Here is a 20661-nt window from a genome sequence, read left to right on the forward strand (position 1 = left end):
CTTTTGAGGAGAAACACTTAAACTAAAGCTGAGTAGGAGAGATCAGATTAGCCCACTGGGCCTGTGGTAATACGATAAGCAAATCAATTTAAAAAACAAAAACAAAAAAGGAGTAACTTTCTTCATTTTGGTGTTGGCTGCAGCAGCCTCTGTATATTTCACACAATTAAGTTGTTGTGGAATAAAAATGTCTGGGTCACTTCCTGTGAGAGATTTTCCTTTTGCAGTATGGCCTAGTGGTGACTGTCACGAACGTGCCGCTCTGTGTCTTCTCCTCCTTTCGTGCCTCCATCTCACCATATCCCCAGCATCCTCTTCTGTCACAAACCATCTGCATGTCCTCAATCACTACTTTCTCTTTGGTATTTCTTTTTTTCCTCTTCTCTGGCAGCTCAATTTTTGACATCCTTTTCCCAGCATATCCACTAAAATGCTCTTCTATGTCATATTCATTTTCCTGATTTACATGCTTCAGTCACCATTTTCCAGCACGCGCAGTGAAAATAATTTCTGATAAGAATCTTTTAACACAATTTCTAAAACACCAACAAAGTGCATCAGATTTAGTAAATCCATACTCTGGATCACAGTTATGTTTTTTTATTTTTTGTATGTAGGTAAACCTGCTGAAGGAATTTAATAGCTGTTTTTTTTTTTTTTTTAGAAGCACACAATGAATAAACAAGGTGGAAACAGGGAATTAAGAGCTGTCTTCACATCTAATGTGTACTGAGTGTAATGGTTTGCACAGATATCAGATTTTGACTGAAAATACAGTTTTTAAAAAATTGTCATGTGACTAAAGTACTGCAAAGATTATCCACAACAACTGAACTTAAGAGTATTATATCTACTCACCCTCTTTAGCTGGTGGGATGGTGGGAGGGGGCTCTGTAGTGGGTGGTTCAGTCGGAGCCTGAGTGGGTGCTGGCGCTAGAAACACACACAAACACACACAGGAAAACAAGGTAAGGTCATCAATCATGATGGCAATGACAAGTGGCACCATCAATAGGGTCTACAGGCAGACCACAAACGCGCACTTGTGCATGACCACACAAACACACAGATAGCTGGGGTCTGTTTCTATTAAGCTTTCCTCCAGCGTTTGAGCTCTGGACCTTTACAGGAAAAAGATTTCTAATGCACAAGAAGCACTCCGAGAGCACAAACTTCCACCAGGGCAGCTCACTCTCTAGTCAGCGTTTACTTTTAAGGGAACAGAAAAATGTTTTTTATTATTTTTTTATTTATGTGAATTCATTCTCTTCTTTGGCAATACTTTCTTTAAAGATAAAACACATTTGGGGTCAACCTGAAAGAAAGTCAAATGTAAAATGAAAAAAGTGGGATCAACTGTACCTGATCTTTAGAATCCTCATATAATGCATGTCATTCTGTCTGTAAACACGATAGCTCGAGAAGTTTGGAATGAATTCTGATAAAACTTTGTAGGAGTAGGGGATCATGTTAACGATCCATTAAAATTTGGCTTAAATCCGCAAAGGTCTTCAAGGTCAACTTGATGATTATTGGTCAGAAATTGACAAAAAGACTTATAACTTAGAAACTATGATTATATAAAGATTTAAAAATTGGAATGCAAACTATAATGTGATATTTAGAATCCCCATATATCAGTATCATTTCCTAAATGTTGCCAAAACAAACAAAATCCACAAATTTTAATGGACTGTTAAAATTGTTAACATGACCCCACTCTGCACTCTGCAGGCACCCACACACGCTACCAAAACATAACCTCCTTGGTGAGGGTAATAAGCGATCTGGCTTCTACGCTTCATGGAGTCTAGATTTTGCTGCATTTTGGATTTACTTCAGACTTGAACTTTCTCCATTCTTTCAGTGCATTCTTCTTCCATACATGTATAAGTTGGGGACAGCAGAAGTCCTGTTTTCATCAGTCTAGTATCTGCTGACTAGAGGCTTTCTTAAGAGTCAAAAACAGCCCCAGGTTAAAGAGTGCCTCAGTGTCAGAACCATTAGTTTGGAGAAAGCTCTGTTAAACCAGAGTACAGCAAATCTTAAAAAGATTTGCAACTACACAAAGAAGCAACACTCTTATAAAACTGGATAAGATTATTTCAACAAATGTTTTTCAGCTTCCACACAACACCACTGCAATGACAAAATATAGACAGTGTATGCAGCCACGTTTTTTTGATTCAGTCATGAACTTTGCTGCCTGAGGATCACTGTTTTATTGAGGCAGATGTCACTGAAGGAGTTCAGGTGAGATTCATGCCAGAGAACCACCTCATTCAGCAGCTGATGCTATTTCCTGCCTTTATTGTGTCTTTTCACCCTTTGGGCTTCATTAATTGTTTACAGAGTTACACAAATGATATTGAAAGGTACCCGTGGGCTGTGTGTAAAAGCAGCAAAGTACATTTTCAAGTACTCAAGTTCACACAATTATGACAAAATATATTTTTTTTACTTCTCTAAAGAGCAAAATAGTGCACTTATACTTATTGTAGTTATCTGACACCTAGTTGTACTCATCTTCATTCCCACCAGCTACAAACTAAAAGCTTTGACACACAGATATATAACCCTTACTGTTTTTGCATATTAAGTAGGTTTACTGTGGATGCTTCACTGAAAATTAGATGTCAAGTGAAAATTTTAATTTTGTCATTTGTCTATGGCCCTTTAGCTATTTCTAAAACCAAACTGCTGAGCTTACTGTTGAATTTATCCAAAGGATATCTTGCTATTATTTGGGTGAATGTGCATATGAGAGCATTTTTATCCATTCACATATTGATATTCCTGACTGTGACATACAGTGAGTCCTCTTGTTCCCAGGAGCTGTGTGGTTCACCTCAGCTCATTAGCAGTCAACTGAACTGCACCAGCAGGATGTATTTTCTCTGAGAGTGCAACTAAACAAATGCTTGAAGATGTGTGACAGAAGACAGCTACTGTACAGATAAGATGGAGATGTAAAGGATTAATTGATAACAGTGGATGAGAAATGAGCATTAAAATAAAACAAAGATAAAAACTTGCAACCCCTGGAAATGAATTAAATGACTGCTTGTTTGGTGAGCATAAAGGCATACGTGAAAACATAATCAAGCACTGATATATAATAAACATAAACCCAACATACGTGTCATGTCAGTGATGGAGACGGCCGGTCCCTCCATTTCTTGTATTTGCGTGTGAACGCTGATCTGGTATTGGCTACTAGGAGTGAGGTCGTAAAAGCAATGTCGGGAAGCTCCACCTCCCAGCCTCACTTCCTGCCTCTGACCATCTGCAAGGCAACAACAAATTAAAGAACTGACTTAGAATAATTAAAATTCACATCAAGAGTCATGAAAACCAAACAGACTGAAATCATCTGGAGATCACTTTAAATTGACTTTATTTACAAAATAAACTTCATTTTTCTGTGTATTCTGCATCAAAGTCAAAGCTAATATTAAAAAGTCATTTTCTGGCATATTAAGGCAAATATGATTAGAATTTAGCTCAGTTCAAGGCTCAGTCACCTTGGTGAAGCTTCATGTTTTGTTGACTTTACAAAATCAACTGTGATGCATCAAACTGATTCATTCTCACACAGATTTATCATAATGAAAGTAACACACAAAAACACACAAGGTGACGATCTGCGGCATGTGCAGCTTTCATTGCACCAAAAAGGTAACCGAGAAGGTTTTCAAACAGTGGAGAAAAACATCTTAAATCAACTCAAATATGAAATGAATCACATTATTGATTTCTTCCCTCTTCTTTTGACAATTTCCTCTGGATTGCAGACTGCAAACATGTTTTCTTTTTTTTTTTTGTCTATTTTGACAAGCTGCAGAGCGAGAGGATCGCAGAGAAGAAAAGAAATAAGAATTGATGCTGGCAGCCCAAAAGGTACAAACTGGAAACTCACATATACAGTACACACTCTAATAGCTGCCATTTGTCAGTTTCATTTAGTCTAATTTTATTTCCTAATATGTCTCTCATCTTGGAGCTTGACAAATTAGCACCTCCTCCATGCAGGAAGCAGCCATAGATAATAAAGTTTAGGGAAACAGCTGTCACTGAGACTCTACATACTTCCATCTGAGAAGGTGTTTAAGCAGCTGGCTGGCTCTGTGTGGATTAAAGCAAATCTCTAAACTTCGGCTTGAACATCCAGCCGCTGCTCAGGCAGGAGAGGGAGCGAGAGCGCGACAAAGATAAATAGAAAAGTATGTGAGGAAGGCGGGAGAGAGATCTTCCTTCTTTCTGCTGTGTTTTTCTCTGAAAGGCACTGAGATGCATGCACAAATCACACACTGAATTTATTCCTGTTTCTAATACATATATCAGCCAACACCAGCTTCCAATTTAGTTTGATCAGCACCAAGCATGTGCCTGAACACTGTCAGAAAAATCAATTTTAAAGCAGAGCAAAGATCTTATATACGTACGTACAGGATGTTCCTGTTATTCAGTTTTATATAAATAAAGCTGCAATCAATTTTGCTTCTGTGCTGTCATTGCCTTGATGTTGTGCACACTACCTTGCTTACACACCAAAGAAAATCAGGGTTACTGGTAACAGTATTAGTCACACCCGTGATTTCCTTCCCATGGCAAATCAAACGGGTGGAGCTCAGAGCTCATTTGCCAATTACGGATTTCACCGAACGGCAATCAAGGAATAAATGGCAGGAGATTTTCAGGCTTAATGTCAACTCATGAAGCACATATTCCAACCTGCCTGCTACAGCTTGTTTAACTTATGCTCGCTTTCACACTGGTGCACTGTATGACACTGATTCTTACAAAAAACAAAACAACAAAAAAACAACTCGTGGACATAATTAAAAGACTCAGTAGTATTCCAGGTACTTCCTGATTACACTCAGTAATTATTTTGAAGATAACCACAAATCTATATGGCAATTTCTATATGATAGCCATCTCTGAAATATATCAGGAGGGCTCTATATTTTATATGAACTTTTGCTTCCCAGACAATAGCCCCCTGAGGTAAAATAAAAATAAAGCTTGAACTTGAATACATTCACTGTGATTGGATGAGTTCCAAAATTCTCTGTCAACACAAGGTGGGCTTTATATTTGGGAAAAGGGCAAACTATAACAAGACTGGGGTTAAATAGATTTTTTTTTCAAATACAGATTCATTTAATTAAAACATATTTGTCTACTTTCTTCTTTTGGTGCGAGCTTCCCCCCTTTGTTCCAACCCATTTTCTTCCTCTGCCTCCTTTTTTCCCATTGATTAAATTAAACAGCCTCTAAAGGTCAAACTCTGGGTCTTTACTCATTTCATTTCTGACACGATGACATGTGCAATTCTCAAAACAGTTCCCCCCCATGTCATTTATTGAGCATATCATATCTCCCTTCCCTTCTGCAAACAGCAGGATTTATGAATATCCCTCACAGCATAAACCAGTGCCATGTGAGAATGATACAAATATATATACAGTAACACTTATTTCCCTTGTTGCTCATATCAATATAAATCAGCATGAATGTCAAAGGTATACGTAATAATACACCTGTAACCAGCTCTGAGCAGACAGGTTTCTGTGTTAATAATAAACAGAGGAGACATTTTCATGAGATTACTGTAAACCTATAAGGACACATATCCAAAGGTCGGAGCCTGTATCCAGCCACATCACCACATAACGCAACTCTAGTAAAGATTTTGATTTACTGACTGAACTGTATTCCAGATACTTAGTTGGCAAAAATATTGTTTCTCACATGTTGGAACAAATGGGGGTGTAGCCCAAAATAGTAACTGTGGACCACTGTATGTGTCTGTACAGAGAGCTACTGTTTCTTTCTGGAATAAAATGACTGAAAATGTTTTACTACTGTTTTAAGGTGTGATTCAGACCATATTTCAGCAAAGTGATGAATTTACAAGTTCACAGCTGACAGGACAGAGTGAGCAGGTTGTATTAGGTCACATTTTTGTGCAAAAAAGCAAACTGGATAAAAAATTTTTTTAAATTACATTTCACACAGATACAAGTATATATGGCAGCATATGTTCTAATTAAGGCAACAGTCACACAGGCCTGCAGACCTGTCAACAACCATCTGGCAACCATCCTGTTGCTGGATGTTGCTGGCAGCCACTATTAAGTTGATAGCTGAAAGCCCCATTCACACACACTTAGAGACTGATTAGCAACACCTCCAGCTGGCGAGTGATTATTGAAAGTTGCTGGCAGTCAACAATGTGAAAAAAATTGCTTTGGTCACTAGCAGGTTGCATACAAGTTGCCAACTTGTCTGCAAATACTTGCCAACTACTTGCCAAGTGGTAGTGAAACTGCGATGCAAACCCAAAACAGAGGCCAGTCACCTTTAAAATGAAAGTTGTGCCTTCTTTGTTTCCAGTTTGTAAGGCACCTTTTCAAGTTTCACTACATCTCAGAGAGTAGTACACTGCCATCTGCTAGCAACCAAAGCAATCACAAGAAGGGTTTAGGTGCAGCACCCTCGTTGTGACTGATTTCACCAACACCTCCTCCAGCAACCACTCGCTAACCGTTCAAAGAATACACATTCTTCTCTAGTGTACGGTGGTTGTCACGGGGTCGCTGACTGTTCTAGCTTGTGTGACTGAAGCTGAAGAGTAAAAGTACTTACTGAGTGTGGACTGTATAGAGATTCTGTATACTGTAGCATGTAGAAGAGGCTGCCACTGAACACACATGCTGTTGGGTCGCACCTGGTAGGTTGACAAGCCAGACACACCGAGGAACACTGGAGAGAGATAAAGAGTTATAGAGATGACAGAAAGATCAGTTTAAACTCTATTTTTCAATTCCAACTACACACATATACATGCACGCATGCACGCACGCACACACACACAGACGCGCGCACAATTAGTCTCTTTCTGATGGACTTCTGCATCTGCATTTCTGGGATTACTATGATTAATTAGGGCATCTATCAAAGAACATCAGTAAAATCAATGCATGGTACCAACAAACTATTAGTTTTTACAATCCTTAATCACTTCTTGTTGTCCCCAATTCAAGTAGGAGAGATTTTGACATCTGGCTGGATTTGTTACAGGCTATGCTGCATATTACTGATGGCTAACAAGTCAAATTTTGTAAAGATCTGTCATCAAAGTAGAAGCACTTTAAGAGAAATGAAAATAGCTGGTTATTAGTTGAGTAAAATGCTATTATGCAACCACACATCATACTTTAAAATGCATAATGCATATAAGGCATGGTGCAAAGACTTTAATTGGAAAGCAAATTGAAAGTTCTGGGACAGCAGTGAGCGACTGCGTTGGAATTAGGACAAAGTTATAAAATGCCTGGATTATGTATCAAAAGAAAAGTGGTCAGAACATCTCCTTTTAGGCCGACTGCTAAACATTAACAGTGCACCAAGTGTAAATAGTCTAAATGTATTCTACTGATGGCACCTGTTACAATATTCAGCTGGGTAGATGTTAAAATAAATCATTAAGTACAAAATTAGTCAGGCTTGATGTGTCTTGTGGGGGAACATGAGATATTATGCAGTGAAATGCAAAACAGCGGAGCAATTTTAATAGCTGAAACTTGTTTGGTAGAGAGATTTCAATGTACCACAGGCAAGCCACCCTCCCAGGAGTCAGTCTCTCTTCTGTTTTCCTCTCTCTCCCTTTCTCACTTGCTCTTGTTCTTTTCCCCTTGTTAACAGAATTTGCTGATGATATAAAATAAACTCGGCTCTTGTGCCAGTAAATGGATATTTTATGCCGGGACCATATGGCAGGTGCCTTATTTTAAATACGTGTGAATAATGCATAGGGCAACCCATCATTTCTATTAATAATATGCAAAGATGCACCCAAACTTACTCTCATACATACAAACACGCAACATTCACTGGCATGGACAGCGGACACCCACAAGCCGGTACTGATGCAGATGTGGGTGCAGATGTATGCATGCAAATAGATACTGTGTTAAAATTAAGACAAACTTAGCACCCAAGGGAAAATGATATATTTTGTTGATTCAGCCTGTTTCTCATCATTTCTTTCTTTCACAGCAGCAAGTTTAAGTCAAACCTCTCTTACCTTTTTTTTAAAAACATTTTTCAGTGTGTAAATTCTACAAACTTTCATGAAACCCTTTGGCAGTCTTGTTATAATCTATACTGTAAAAGCTCCCGCACCAAAATACAAACTATATTAAGCTTTGTCTAAGGGAAAAAAAATAATTTCATTCGCTGGTCTTAGGGGTATTAAAATAGCTTTTAAAGCTATGTGTTAGTATGTGCAAATTATTTGTGCAAACATGCCATGTCACCTTCTCTTGATGAGGCTGCAATGAATGGAGTGTACCCAGGGAAATACGATACTATAGCCACCTTATTAGAATGACGAATGATTCAATGCATTTCCCTTTATAAATCAGAGTTCCTCCAGAGAAGACCAAACTACTGGCAATGAATTTAACTAAGCCCTGTGTAACATGGGGAAATACGATACATATGAAAATGTATCAGTGCACTGAGAATTGATTGCGTCTACTAGAGAATATGTGTTCTGCTGAATATTTAGCGATGAGCTATTTTCCTGATCCCTAGCCAGCAGTGTATAAAAACTAATTACAGTGTGAAAAACAATACTAGGAGCATAATGCACTAGAAAACATGGATCCCAAAAGAGTAACATGTGGATAAAATTATTTAAAAAATGCACGCATGCTGTTAGTAAATTAGGTTTGTGGAGGAAAAAAAGTCCAAAATTCACCACTAAATCTGTTGCCACACCAGTGCCAGAGTGTAAAGTTTATATGTGGAAGGTGGTATAATTTGCATCTCACTGCCTTGTATTTTATCTTTCTCTCCTTATGAAAACATCTTTCATTGTGAGTGCTTTATAGAGACAGGAAGGCGTGAGGGAGCTGTAAGTCATCCTACAGGGGCACGGAGAAAAACAGATGAGGGATGGCACATCACTGCAGCACAAATTAATAAAAAAAAAAATCAAAAGCAGCCCATTTATTTCCAGATGAAGTGGAAATTGAATAATCACTCAGCTTTACGTTTCGTTTCTCAGCATTTTTGTTTCAGAGGGAAATAGTTTTTCGGGAAAACAAAGTGAATATGTCTTTTTGCAGTGTGTTGATGAGCTATTAAAATTACAGTATAAGCCTATTTATATTTATCCCACCACTTGGTGAGGCATTCCTGGGAAAGCCCAGAAGACTGCAATAGATTTTAAAGTAAGGGATGATAGGTCAGTTTACTGAAAATATCACATGACAACACACAAATAAGGTCCAAACTAAAAAGACAACATAAATGTCATATGCATGCATGCAGACGTGTACAATCCCAGCACTTTTCAACTTTTCTCTGCATCTCACTTTCAGTCCATCTATTTGTTTTAGATAAGAGAAGCATTAAAGCCTGCATTAGTTCTTACTGATACCAAATCTATATGCAAAAGAGATTGTTCTCACTGCCTGCAAGGAAAATATTAATATCCATCTGTCTGTTTGCTAAAGTCTCAATGGAAATTAGAGCGTATGATATCAGCAGGTGTTTAATATGCATGTTGTACCTTTCCCACTTTTCATAAACTACTTTGCTTTTCTGTTGCCTTCTTCTGATTGCCACACCATGCTTTTTGGCCAATTTTTAATTTAAAAAATTTCAGCTGGTGGTGACATCCCAATAAAGCTGCTTTCGGCTGCTCCTTTATTCACGAGGAGTTGCTGTGGCAACCCCTTGTGCACATTTGATTTGGCAGATTTTTTTTTTTTTTTTTTACACCAGATGCCCTTCCTGACACAACCCCAAAGGGATAAACCAGCACTCTTTCACTTGTTAGGCAAATGTGTTAAACCATCCCAATAAATATAATAATATATGACTTCACAAAAGCAAGTCAGTGTACTCTCAGTGCAAAGAGCAAATTAAAATTATGCTTATGTGTGTTCAAAATCTAATTTTCTCTAATTCTACAGCCAACACACAATACTGTGAGAGATAGTATGAGGTCCTCAGGATTCAGATATCTCTTGGTGTTGTTACTTGCAGGTTTATGAGAAGGACACTTACATGTTTTGGCATTTATTAGCTGTGGTTCACTTTCTCCTGCAGGGTAGGAAGCCTTCACTCGGACGCTGTACTCTGTCCCACTTTGTAGATTGACAATAAGCATGGAGTTCACATCTTCATCCACTGTTGTCTCCAATACTGGACCCTGAACTGAGAAAGAAACACACATATATACACTGGTACAGACAGGAAGAACAAATGATGATAAAAGTTCCTGTATTTAAAAAAGGCACACACTACAAACCAGATAAACACAATAACAGATTTGAGCGGTGTAAAATGTTTTGAATATCATTTAAATTTAGAGTCCCCTAAGCCACCATCAGACAGTATTAAGTTTACAAAGATATTGTTTTTTTAATTAAGTGACATCATTCTCTACTGTTTCAATATCTTATATGCAAATTAAGCCCCTAACAATGTAATGGCAACAATTTCTTTCTACATTTTAATACAAAAATATCAGTGATTCCCGATATTACAGCTTTTCTACGTGCAGTATTATAGTGGCTTTTTCCCTTAGACTTGCAGTTTTGGGCTCAGCTTTTTAACATAATGAATTGCATCAAATCTATAGTGCACATTTAAGCCCCACCACCACCACCACCACCACCACCAGCCTGGATTTAAAAACAATTTAGCTAGACAAATTTAAAATGCGAAAAAGGTTTTAACCAGCTCATTGAGCTGGTTAAAACTTCAAGCTCATTTAATCCTTGCACTATTAGCTAAGCTAAGCTAATTATAGCTGATAACATTTTCTACTGAGTTTTTTTTTTTTTTAATGATCTGTGTGTCCCTAGCCTCTGTCTGAAATTATGGACCTCTTGATTAAAAAAATAAAGAGGTCCATGAAAAAAACAGTCAATTGTTCATCATGCTTGCTGCAAACTCCACATACACCCATGCTACCCATGCAAATGATGGTTGGAAAATAATGGCCTCAACACTTAATTTATAATTAAATGTTGTGTTTTCAAAATGTAAATGAGCCCACTCACATTTTAATCACACTCTGGATCTTCTCCTGATGGCACAGAAACTACACACTTGTCAGTTTCTCCTGAAAACCCTCTTTGGTCTGACCCTTTCTTGATATTTTACAATAATAATACAGCACTGGGAAAAAGAATCTCAGCACACCAGATATCTTCCTGAAAATGCTGTATCAAAATTTAAAGAAGTGCTTCCTTCTTTGTTACCTTCACACATCCTCCCACAGAAGTACATTATCTTGTTAATATCATTACATCCTCACTGCGCATGACTCTGGATACTTGGGCTCCTCTGAAAAGGAAAGCAACTCCCTGGTAAAACTCACAAACGTGCACCTTAAAGCAGTTACTGTAACTCAGGGAATGGCACTGCACTCATTTAGAAGATCTTCATTTGGCCTGGAAAAATAATTTATTACTCTATAAAAAAGATCTAGATGAAGCTAAGATATGTTATTGTCACTGACAGAGAAAAACAAGAACAACCCCAGGTTTCCTTTCAGCGCTGTAGCCAGGCTAACAAAGAGTCAGAGCTCTGTTGAGCCGAGTATTCCTTTAGCTTTGACTAGTAATGACTTTATAAATTTCTTCGCAAATAAAATTTCAACCATTAGGGAAAAATATTCACAGTTATCCCACAGACATATCATTAAGTACTGCAACTTTAATAACTGCTGTTATTTTAGACTCTTATTTAGACTCTCTCCTGTTAGTCTTTCCGAACTTCAATAATTTCTTCCTCTATATCATCTAACATGTCTATTAGACCCCATTCCTGTAAGATTGTTCAAATAGTTATTACCATTAATTAAGTTCTCTCTATTAACAGGATACCTACCACAGGCTTTCAAGATGGCTGTAATTAAACCATTATTTAAAAGGCCATCAATTGACCCAACTGTCGTAGCCAATTATAGGCCAATCTCCAACCTTCCTTTTATCAAATTAATTCTTGATAAAGTAGTTGTATAAAAGCTAACTGATCATCTCCATAGGGATGGTTTATTTGAAGAGTTTCAATCAGGTTTCAGAGTTCATCACAGTACAGAAACAGCATTAGTGAAGGTTACAAATGATCTTTTTATTGTCATGTATCGCTGTGGCAGGCAAGGAAGAGGACCCCAACGCAGGATACACAAGGCGGAGGTAAAATTTAAACTCAGCTTTATTTGCTAAAGAGCAAAACAGAAGGCTGGACTGGACGTAACCAGCAACTGGACTGGACGTATAGAACAAACAAAATAAATCTAACTTGATTTCCAGGTACAAAGGCAAAAAAAACAGGACGCACACAGCAGGAAACAATGACAGGAGCTCTGACATGAATACTGACAAGGACACAACAACAACCAGAGGAAACACAGGACTTAAAGACACAAGAGGGCTGATAAGGGGAGAGGAAACAGCTGGGAACACAGGTGAACCAAATAACACTAATGAAAAGGGGGAAGCAAAACAGAACATCACACACAGGTACCAGAAGACTATCAGAATAAAACAGGAAGTCAGATGAGGGAACAAAAACGTGAACAAGACACTGAACACCGGGGAACACAAGAAACTAGAAATCAAAACATAACCAAAACCCCCAACAAAAGAAACCAGAAAAGGGAAACACAATTCAACAACTAAGCACAAACAAAAAACACTGGGGCATAAGGACCGAGGACCATGACACTTATGGTCTCTGACAGTGGACTCATCTCTGTGCTTGTCCTGTTAGACCTCAGTGCAGTGTTGTGTAGACTGCAATATTTTACTATAGAGACTAAAACACACTGCTGGCATTTAAGGAACTCTGGTACAGTGATTTGAATTGTATCTATCTGATAGACTTCTTATTCTTCATACATCAAAGTTAGTCATGGAGTTCCACAGGGTTCTGTGCTAGGATTAGTTCTATTTACATTGCAGTATTATTAGAAGGCATAGCATACATTTTCATTGCTATGATGATACCCAGCTTTATTTATCCATGAAGCCAGATGACACACATAAATTAATTAAACCACAGGTATGTCTTATATTTTTCTTTATATATATATATATATATATATGGCCCTAAAAATCTGCAGGACTGTTCATGCATCGATTACTCCCAGGCTGGAGTATTGTACTTTGTTATTATCAGATTTCTTTAAAAGTTCCTTGAAAAGCCTTCAGCTGATCCAAAACGCTGCAGAGAGTGTACTGACAGGGACAAGAAATAGAGAGCATATTTCTCCTATACTGGCTTCTCTTCAATGGCTCGCTGTTAAATCCAGAATCAAATTTAAAGTCCTTCTCCTCACATACAAAATCTTTAATAATCAGGCCCTATCATATCTTAAAGACCTCATAGTAGCATATTATCCTAACAGAGCACTTTGCCCTCAGACTGCTGGCTTACTTGTGGTTCCTAGGGTATTTAAAGGTAGAATGGGAGGCAGAGCCTTCAGCTTTCAGGCGCCTCTTCTGTGGAACCAGCTCCCGGTTTGGATTCTGGAGACAGACACCCTCTCTATTTTTTAAGATTAGACTTATAACTTTCCTTTTTGATAAAGCTTAAAGGGAGTTTTTTCTTCCCACTGTAGCAAAGTGCTTGCTTATATGGAGGTATATGTGGGCTTATTGGGGCTTTCTCCTGAATACTGTAGGGTCTTTACCGTACAATATGAAATGCCATGAGGTGACTGTTGTTGTGGTTTGGTACTATATAAATAAACCTGAATTAAATTACATGCACATACTGTACACACACAGAGGGGCCATTGACTTACTTAAATAAAACAAAGACATAACAGTAGCAGTCTTCATTAATGCAGCTTTTCCAGATAACTGCAGCAAAGTGTTTTACAAAATAATAAAAACCTCCAATAGAGAGATTAAAGATTTAAATTAAAAATGAAACAAATGCAGTAGAAGAAGAAAAAGAAAAAAATGATAAATAAAGACAAAGCAGCAATTATCTTTACAGCACACCACCCACTGGAACAATGTGAAGGGAAACAAGCTGTATGTTTGCATGTGTGCTGTACATTTTAACTATTTGCTAAACTTAGTGGGTTTATACCTATAGTAAGTATATGTTATAGCTCTGTGTGTGCACATGTAGGCAGCTGCACACACACACTTTCTTCCCACCATGACTCTCATGGTGAAAACAGCAGCCTGCTGAAAAATGAATTTCTCTTCAACGCAATTTCAGATGAATGCAGCCATGCCTGCTTAAAGCTGGATCCTCAGAGACATGGTAATTGTGTTTAGATGACTAAAAACAGGCATGGAAAGTATAAAAAAAAAAATAGTTTTTTGTCTTGGAAAGAGGAAACAATGCACGTTAGAGAAGCAGCAGAACAGTGAAAATGTTCTTTTGATGACGCCTTGAGACAAAAAATAAATGAGTAAGGGTAATGTTTTATGTTAGTGCCAAATGGTGAAATTTTTCTTGAAACCTCACATTTCTTGTTAAAAGACAAAGAAGCTACTATGAGGAAAAACAAAGCACCTTGAGAGCCTGTGTTTGGTCATACATTAGGTGTCAGATATTTCTGTGGTGGGTCCTTAACGAGCGGATTAGTATGTTTGGGAAAAATACATAATCACATATATATAGGTTGTCCTGTGGGCGGTCTTTTGTCTTCCAAGCTTGGGTGAGCTACCAGAGGCCTGGGACCTTGAGGGTCCTGCGCAGTAACTCAGCTGTTCCCAGGACTGCGCTCTTCTGGACAGAGATCTCAGATGTCGTTCCAGGAATCTGCTGGAGCCACTCTGCCAGATTGGAGGTCACTGCCTCGAGTGTTCCGATTACCACGGGGCCCACTGTTACCTTCACCTTCCACATTCTTTCTAACTGTTCTGTGAGCCGTCGGTATTTATCGAGCTTCTCGTGTTCTTCCTTCTTGATGTTGCCATCACTTGGTAACATCTATCACTACGGCCTTCTTCCTCTACCATGCCCGGTTGGTTAGCCATCACAAGTTTGTCTGTCTGTATCTGGAAGTCCCACAGATCTTACCTCTGTTATTCTTGACAACCCTTGGGGGCGTATCCTATTGTGACCTCAGGACAGCCAGGTCATACTTGTCATAGATGTTCCTGTATAGTATGCCAGCTACTTGGTTATGGCGTTCCATGTATGCCCTGCCTGCAAGCATCTTGCACCCTGCTGTTATCTGTTGGATTGTCTCAGGGTCATCTCTGCTCAGCCTGCACCTGGGGTCTTGCCTTGTGTGGTTGGCCCCAGCCTCTATCGATCTTGTGCTCAGAGCTTGTTCCTGTGCTGCCATTATTAGTGCCTCTGTGCTTTCTTTTAGTCCAGCTTTCTCCAGCCATTGGTAGGATTTTCCTATATCAGCCACTTCTTCTATCTACTGGTGGTACATGCCATCCAGAGGCCTGTCCTTCCATGATGGTTCCTGTTCTTGCTCTTTTTCTTTCTCGAGTTTCTGCTGCCTGGGTATTCACTAAGCACATGATCTTTTGTGGCTATCTTCCTGGTGTATGCATGGATCTTTGTTGTTTCATCTAGGATAGTGGTTCTGACACTCAGTAGTCCTTGGCCTCCTTCCGTCCACTTAGCATACAGTCTCAAGGTGCTGGATTTGGGGTGAAACCCTCCATGCATTCATTGTGTCTCATCCATTAGCAGCTGGTTCATTTGTGCTGCCAAGCACTCATGGAGTGCAGTTAGCTTCTTTAGCCAGTAGGTGTGAATCATGTCAGGGCCTGGTGCTGTTCAACTATTCATATTTGAGACTCTTTCTTGGATGTCAGCCACTGCGAAAGTTACTGTTCAGAGAGATTGCTGAGGTCTGCTCTTAGATCCACTAGCCACCAAGCATAGCTGTTATGTGCTGCATCCTTCTCCCATATGCTCTTCCAGTCTTGCTCCATGGGTGGGGCTGTTCTCATATTGTTCCCCGCCACTGACAGTACACCTTGGATGGTTCAGTAGAGAGCACCCAAGCATCTCAAGGATCAATGTTGCTGTGGTATAGATAGTAGACTTTTAGAGGGTACTTCATGTAGTCTTGGTAATTGGCCACAGGTTTACAGCTTAGCCAAGATCTTCTCTTTCAGGCCAGCTGCTCTGGCATTCAATGTATCAGTTGTTCTTGGAGCGTAGGGATGATGATACCTCCCTTCAACCTGACATTCTGGCTTCCCCTTGCCGTAGCATTTGTGTTGTACCTTGTCAATCTCTAGTTGCAATAGCAGTGGCTTTTTACATATGTTGGGACACTGAGCTACTAGTTGTTTTGATGTTAGGTATCAAAGAACCCACAGGTCCCACAGCCTCTTCATGTAACCTCTTCCACTGGAGTTACATGCATAGTAGCATTCCAACAGTTCCCTATTTTCATCTCTTTTCCACTGATGTTGTAGCCTTCTTACAGTAGCCCACTTCTCCTCAGTATATCTTGGTTCCTCAACACCTGATGAGGACCATGCTAATCCGGGCAACGCCTGAGCCAGCATGGCAGTTAGATATCTCTTGTTCATGTTCCGAAGTAGGCTTGGATAGAATGGGGGATTGTATGGGGATTCGAACCCCCAACCTATTGTTCTAAAGATGGCAGTGTTTCCACTATGCTGCTGCAATGAAATCTGACTGATGGACTAGCCTGCTGCTTCATTTTTTCACTTTCATTTTTGAGGCGCAGGTTGATCATTTTCATTTCCATCAAACAATGTGGTGTCCTTTCTCTCCTATAGACCCCCTCTTGTCTGCAGAACTTTTTGGTCCATATTGACACGATAGCATCACACAGTTGCTGCACATCCATGAATCTCCTGTTCCACCACAACCCAAAGGAGTTCAGTTGGATTGAGATCTGATGACTATGAAGGCCATGTGATAACAGTGAACTCATTGTAACGTTAAAGAATCCAGTTTGAGATGATTTAAGCTTCGCGACATGGTGCATTATCCTGTTGGAAGCAGCCATCAAAAGATGGGTACAATGTGATCAAAAAGAATAAACTCAGTTAGTCCGTGGTGTTTAAACAAAGTGTACCAAGAAGTCTGAACCACTGATACAAGGCAGGTTGGATCCATGCTTTCATGTTGTTTACACCAAATTCTGACCCTACCATTTGAATTTTGCAGCAGAAATTGAGACTCATCAGACCAGACAACGTGTTTCCAGTCTTCTATTGTCCAATTTTGGTGAGCCTGTGCCAATTGTAGTCTCAGTTTTCTGTTCTAAGCTGACAGGAGTGACAAGTTTTCTGTTGCTGTAGCCCATCTGCTTCAAGGTTTGATGTTTTGTGGGGGTGTAGATGAGCAGTTTCTAAAATACTCAGATCAACCTGTCTGGCACCAGAACCATGCCACATTCAAAGTCACACTGCATCAAAATGTGAACTATAAAAAGGAAGGTGTACTTAGATGGATACACAGAATTTAATACATGTGTGTCTGTGTGTGTGTGTGTGTGTGTGTACCATATATGGGCTGGTAGATGATTTTGTAACCCTCTGCAGGAGACTGAGATGGATCCCAAGTGACCCTGAACCGGTTGTACCACTCCTCTGACACACGCAGATTTTCAGGAGGCAAGAGTGGCACTGCCAAAAATAAGACAAAATCAGAAGGTAGAAAAGCTTCTCACAACTTCAATTTATATTACTAAGATATGCTAAAACCTTGAAGTAAGGGGAAGTAAGTACTAACTAAGTCATCAGTTTAAAAAACAACTACAGAAGGACTTAGAGCTGAATATCATTTAAAGTTTTTGATAGTAGAGCTGCATTCCTACAGTAGCACGTACTCACACTCGTGTAAATAACTCTAACCTCTTAAGAATATAGAAATGATTAACAGCCACTTGAGAAACATATGTAAATAAAACTGGTAAAATTCACATTTAATTATTTAAATCCAAAACTCAGCGCTGATATTCAATTCAGTTCAGTTCAGTCCTCTTTGTGCCTGTTGTTGCATAAGCCTGTAACCAGTTCTTTCCATTGCGATCAGTTTCAGGCCATCTTCTGTAGTGTAATAAAAAAAAAATCGTCATGTGAGAAGCTGAAAATGGAACTTTTTTGTTGTTCTGATATAAAAAATTATTCAATCAACTGACTGAAGTGCCTTGAGGCGACTGTTTGTTGTGATTTGGCGCTATATAAATAAAATTGAATTGAATTGTATTATCAGTTGAGTCTGTCTGAACAGCTTTTAAAGACAGCTTTTCCAGCTTTTAGTACTTAACCATTTTTGATTTACAACAAACACTTTTAGGTGTTACAGGTTTAATATCCAGCCTTTATAAGGCTGAGTATGAGTTTTGCACTTCCACAATTGAAGAAATCCCACATTACTTCAGGGCCTGATTTAGTGGACAATTTTCATCACTGAAAAAAATACAAAATCATCCCTTACTGTAGATCAGGCTCTCATTTATCATTGTTCAAGCTAAGTAGATTTTTATTTGCATTACAATGAGTTCTAGTGCTCTCATCTAAAAAGATGACATATTTTATGTGACATTTCAATTCTCTGCGCACTGAGGAGACAGCCACTGCTGGCTCAAGAGAGGTAATCTAGGGAATAGTTGAGAAAATCAATTAGACCTGAGCAAAATAATTTAATTGTCTCATTAATGAAAGGCGCTGCTGTAATTATGAGCGGCCTTCATTAAGACAATTAGGAATGCATCAGTATTTGTCGTGGCTTTGATTTATAATCTCCTTCAGGAACATAAATGAACGTGAAATTAATGCAATGCAAATGAACATTCTGCTCACAGCGATGAAATTCATTGTCATTAACTTCCAGTTTTATCATCCGTTCGCCTAAACTGGGAGCTGCATCTTTGTGAAAAGGGAGTAACACAGCCTTGAACCCAGTGGTTGATAAGTCAGAGCAGCTAGCATGTGTGTGCATATGTGTGTCTGTTTGTGTGTGTGTGCGTGTTGGGTAGTTTGTTAGACTTACATGTGGAACCAATGGCAGAGGCACTGAGACCATCTTGCCCATCGCTGTACACTGGTGTGACCGTCACTTTGTAGCGGGTGTCTGATTGTAAAGGCTCGAGGACTGCTCTCCTCTGACCTCCTGAAACTGACATCTGCACACACACACACACACACACACACACACACACACATGAATACACACATTCTGGGAACATTTGAATGAGTAAGACAGCACAGGTGAGTTCTGCATACAGGCACGTATATATAGCACACTAGATATAGAAACAGTCACTCTTCTCTGCTGGTTTAACGGGACATTTGGAGGTGGTTTAAGAATTCTTTTCAATTCAGCTCAGTCAGTAAAGTCAGTTGATGCTAAAAGTGGGGCAGGGAAGAGCTGAGAAAACCCCATTACTGCTACGTCTTCATTTATAACTGCTGAAGTCTTTCCCTGCATGTTTGTTAGGGTCCTACTTTGTATAAATGAGCTGCTTTTTATCGAAAAGCCTCAAAGAACACTGTATCTTGAGCATTTCCTCTGTGGCAATGAGCTAATTATCATGATGTTGACATTTCACAGTATATTTAATATTTAAAACCAGGTAGAAATACACCAAGCATGAGATTCACTGTTTGTACTAGACACTGGAAAAAGAGGCTGGCAAAACAATCTCCACAAGCTACACCAAGTGGCTTTTTCTCAAGCTTTCAGATATAGCACACAGTGTTCATCAGCAGCTGTCCTGAAACTGTAGGTCAACGTTTTCATTACTCAGAGCAGTCATGCTCTCACTCATGTTGGCTTGAGCACTAAAAATTGAGCATTACGATTTGCTCTTCTAAAAGTGCTTAGAATGATGAAAATTACAGTCATTTGCAGTTCTATAATAACCATGACTACTGACATTATGTAATACAGTTTAAAAGCAGACTTTGACTGTTTTGGCATCTAACTGAAGATATTTGTAACTAAACCATTATTGGAAGTCATTTGAACTATGAGGCACCGATGTAACCGAGTTATTTCACTCTGTGATGAAGCCTATGCATGAGTTCAGTAAGGAAGCTCTGCATTCACACTTCTGCCTGCATTCCTGGGTGTTTGGGCTGCTAGTCTATTCTTTATATTACATTATCATCACCCTGGCCCAGTCCTTTTCTTGCCTGCCTTCCACAAGCCAGTTAGCCTCTGTTCCCTGTGCTTTAAATCTCAATGCTCTTCTTTCATTCTGCCTTTAAGACTCACAATCTCCCCAATCTCTATCCACCTTATCCCACTCAGTTAGAGATCCTTGTCCAAGTCTCCACCTGCTTCATCTCTACCATCAACAGCATCCAGACCTTGGTTGGGAGGTCCTGTCATACTTCCCACCATTTTTGGACTCAGCTCTGCTAATGTAGATTCCTTGGAGTCTAACTGCCAAATAGTTTATTACTCAAACTCTGTACCTCAATGAATTATGTTCAGTTCTTTAAAATGATCTCTTCTTATTGAAATAACTCTCAGTAATAAAAAAAAAAAAATTACTCCAGCTCCTTATTCAAAGAACTTTACTATTAATAAAGCACAACTTTATTTAAAATGCCCATCAGAAAGCCTTCTATGCCTGTTCTTGACTAAGCTTTGGGTTTCAGAAACAAGACTTTGTTTTCCCCATTGTCTTTGGGGTTTTGA

General features: G+C 39.1%; 1 protein-coding gene across 1 annotated transcript in view; it reads right to left on the reverse strand.

The window, feature by feature from the left end:
• The window catches only part of col14a1a (collagen, type XIV, alpha 1a), a 158609-nt gene that overhangs the window by 78278 nt on the left and 59670 nt on the right, over positions 1–20661 (reverse strand). Inside the window, exons 19-24 of the mRNA XM_030750883.1 lie at positions 19006–19138; positions 17514–17636; positions 10090–10239; positions 6655–6771; positions 3140–3286; positions 859–933 (exon numbers count right to left, since the gene is read on the reverse strand). Coding sequence (XP_030606743.1) covers positions 859–933; positions 3140–3286; positions 6655–6771; positions 10090–10239; positions 17514–17636; positions 19006–19138 — 745 coding nt within the window. The remainder of the gene's footprint in view (positions 1–858; positions 934–3139; positions 3287–6654; positions 6772–10089; positions 10240–17513; positions 17637–19005; positions 19139–20661) is intronic.

This window comes from Archocentrus centrarchus, chromosome 16 (assembly GCF_007364275.1).
Source record: "Archocentrus centrarchus isolate MPI-CPG fArcCen1 chromosome 16, fArcCen1, whole genome shotgun sequence".
In the NCBI taxonomy this organism is placed as follows: Eukaryota; Metazoa; Chordata; class Actinopteri; order Cichliformes; family Cichlidae; genus Archocentrus; species Archocentrus centrarchus.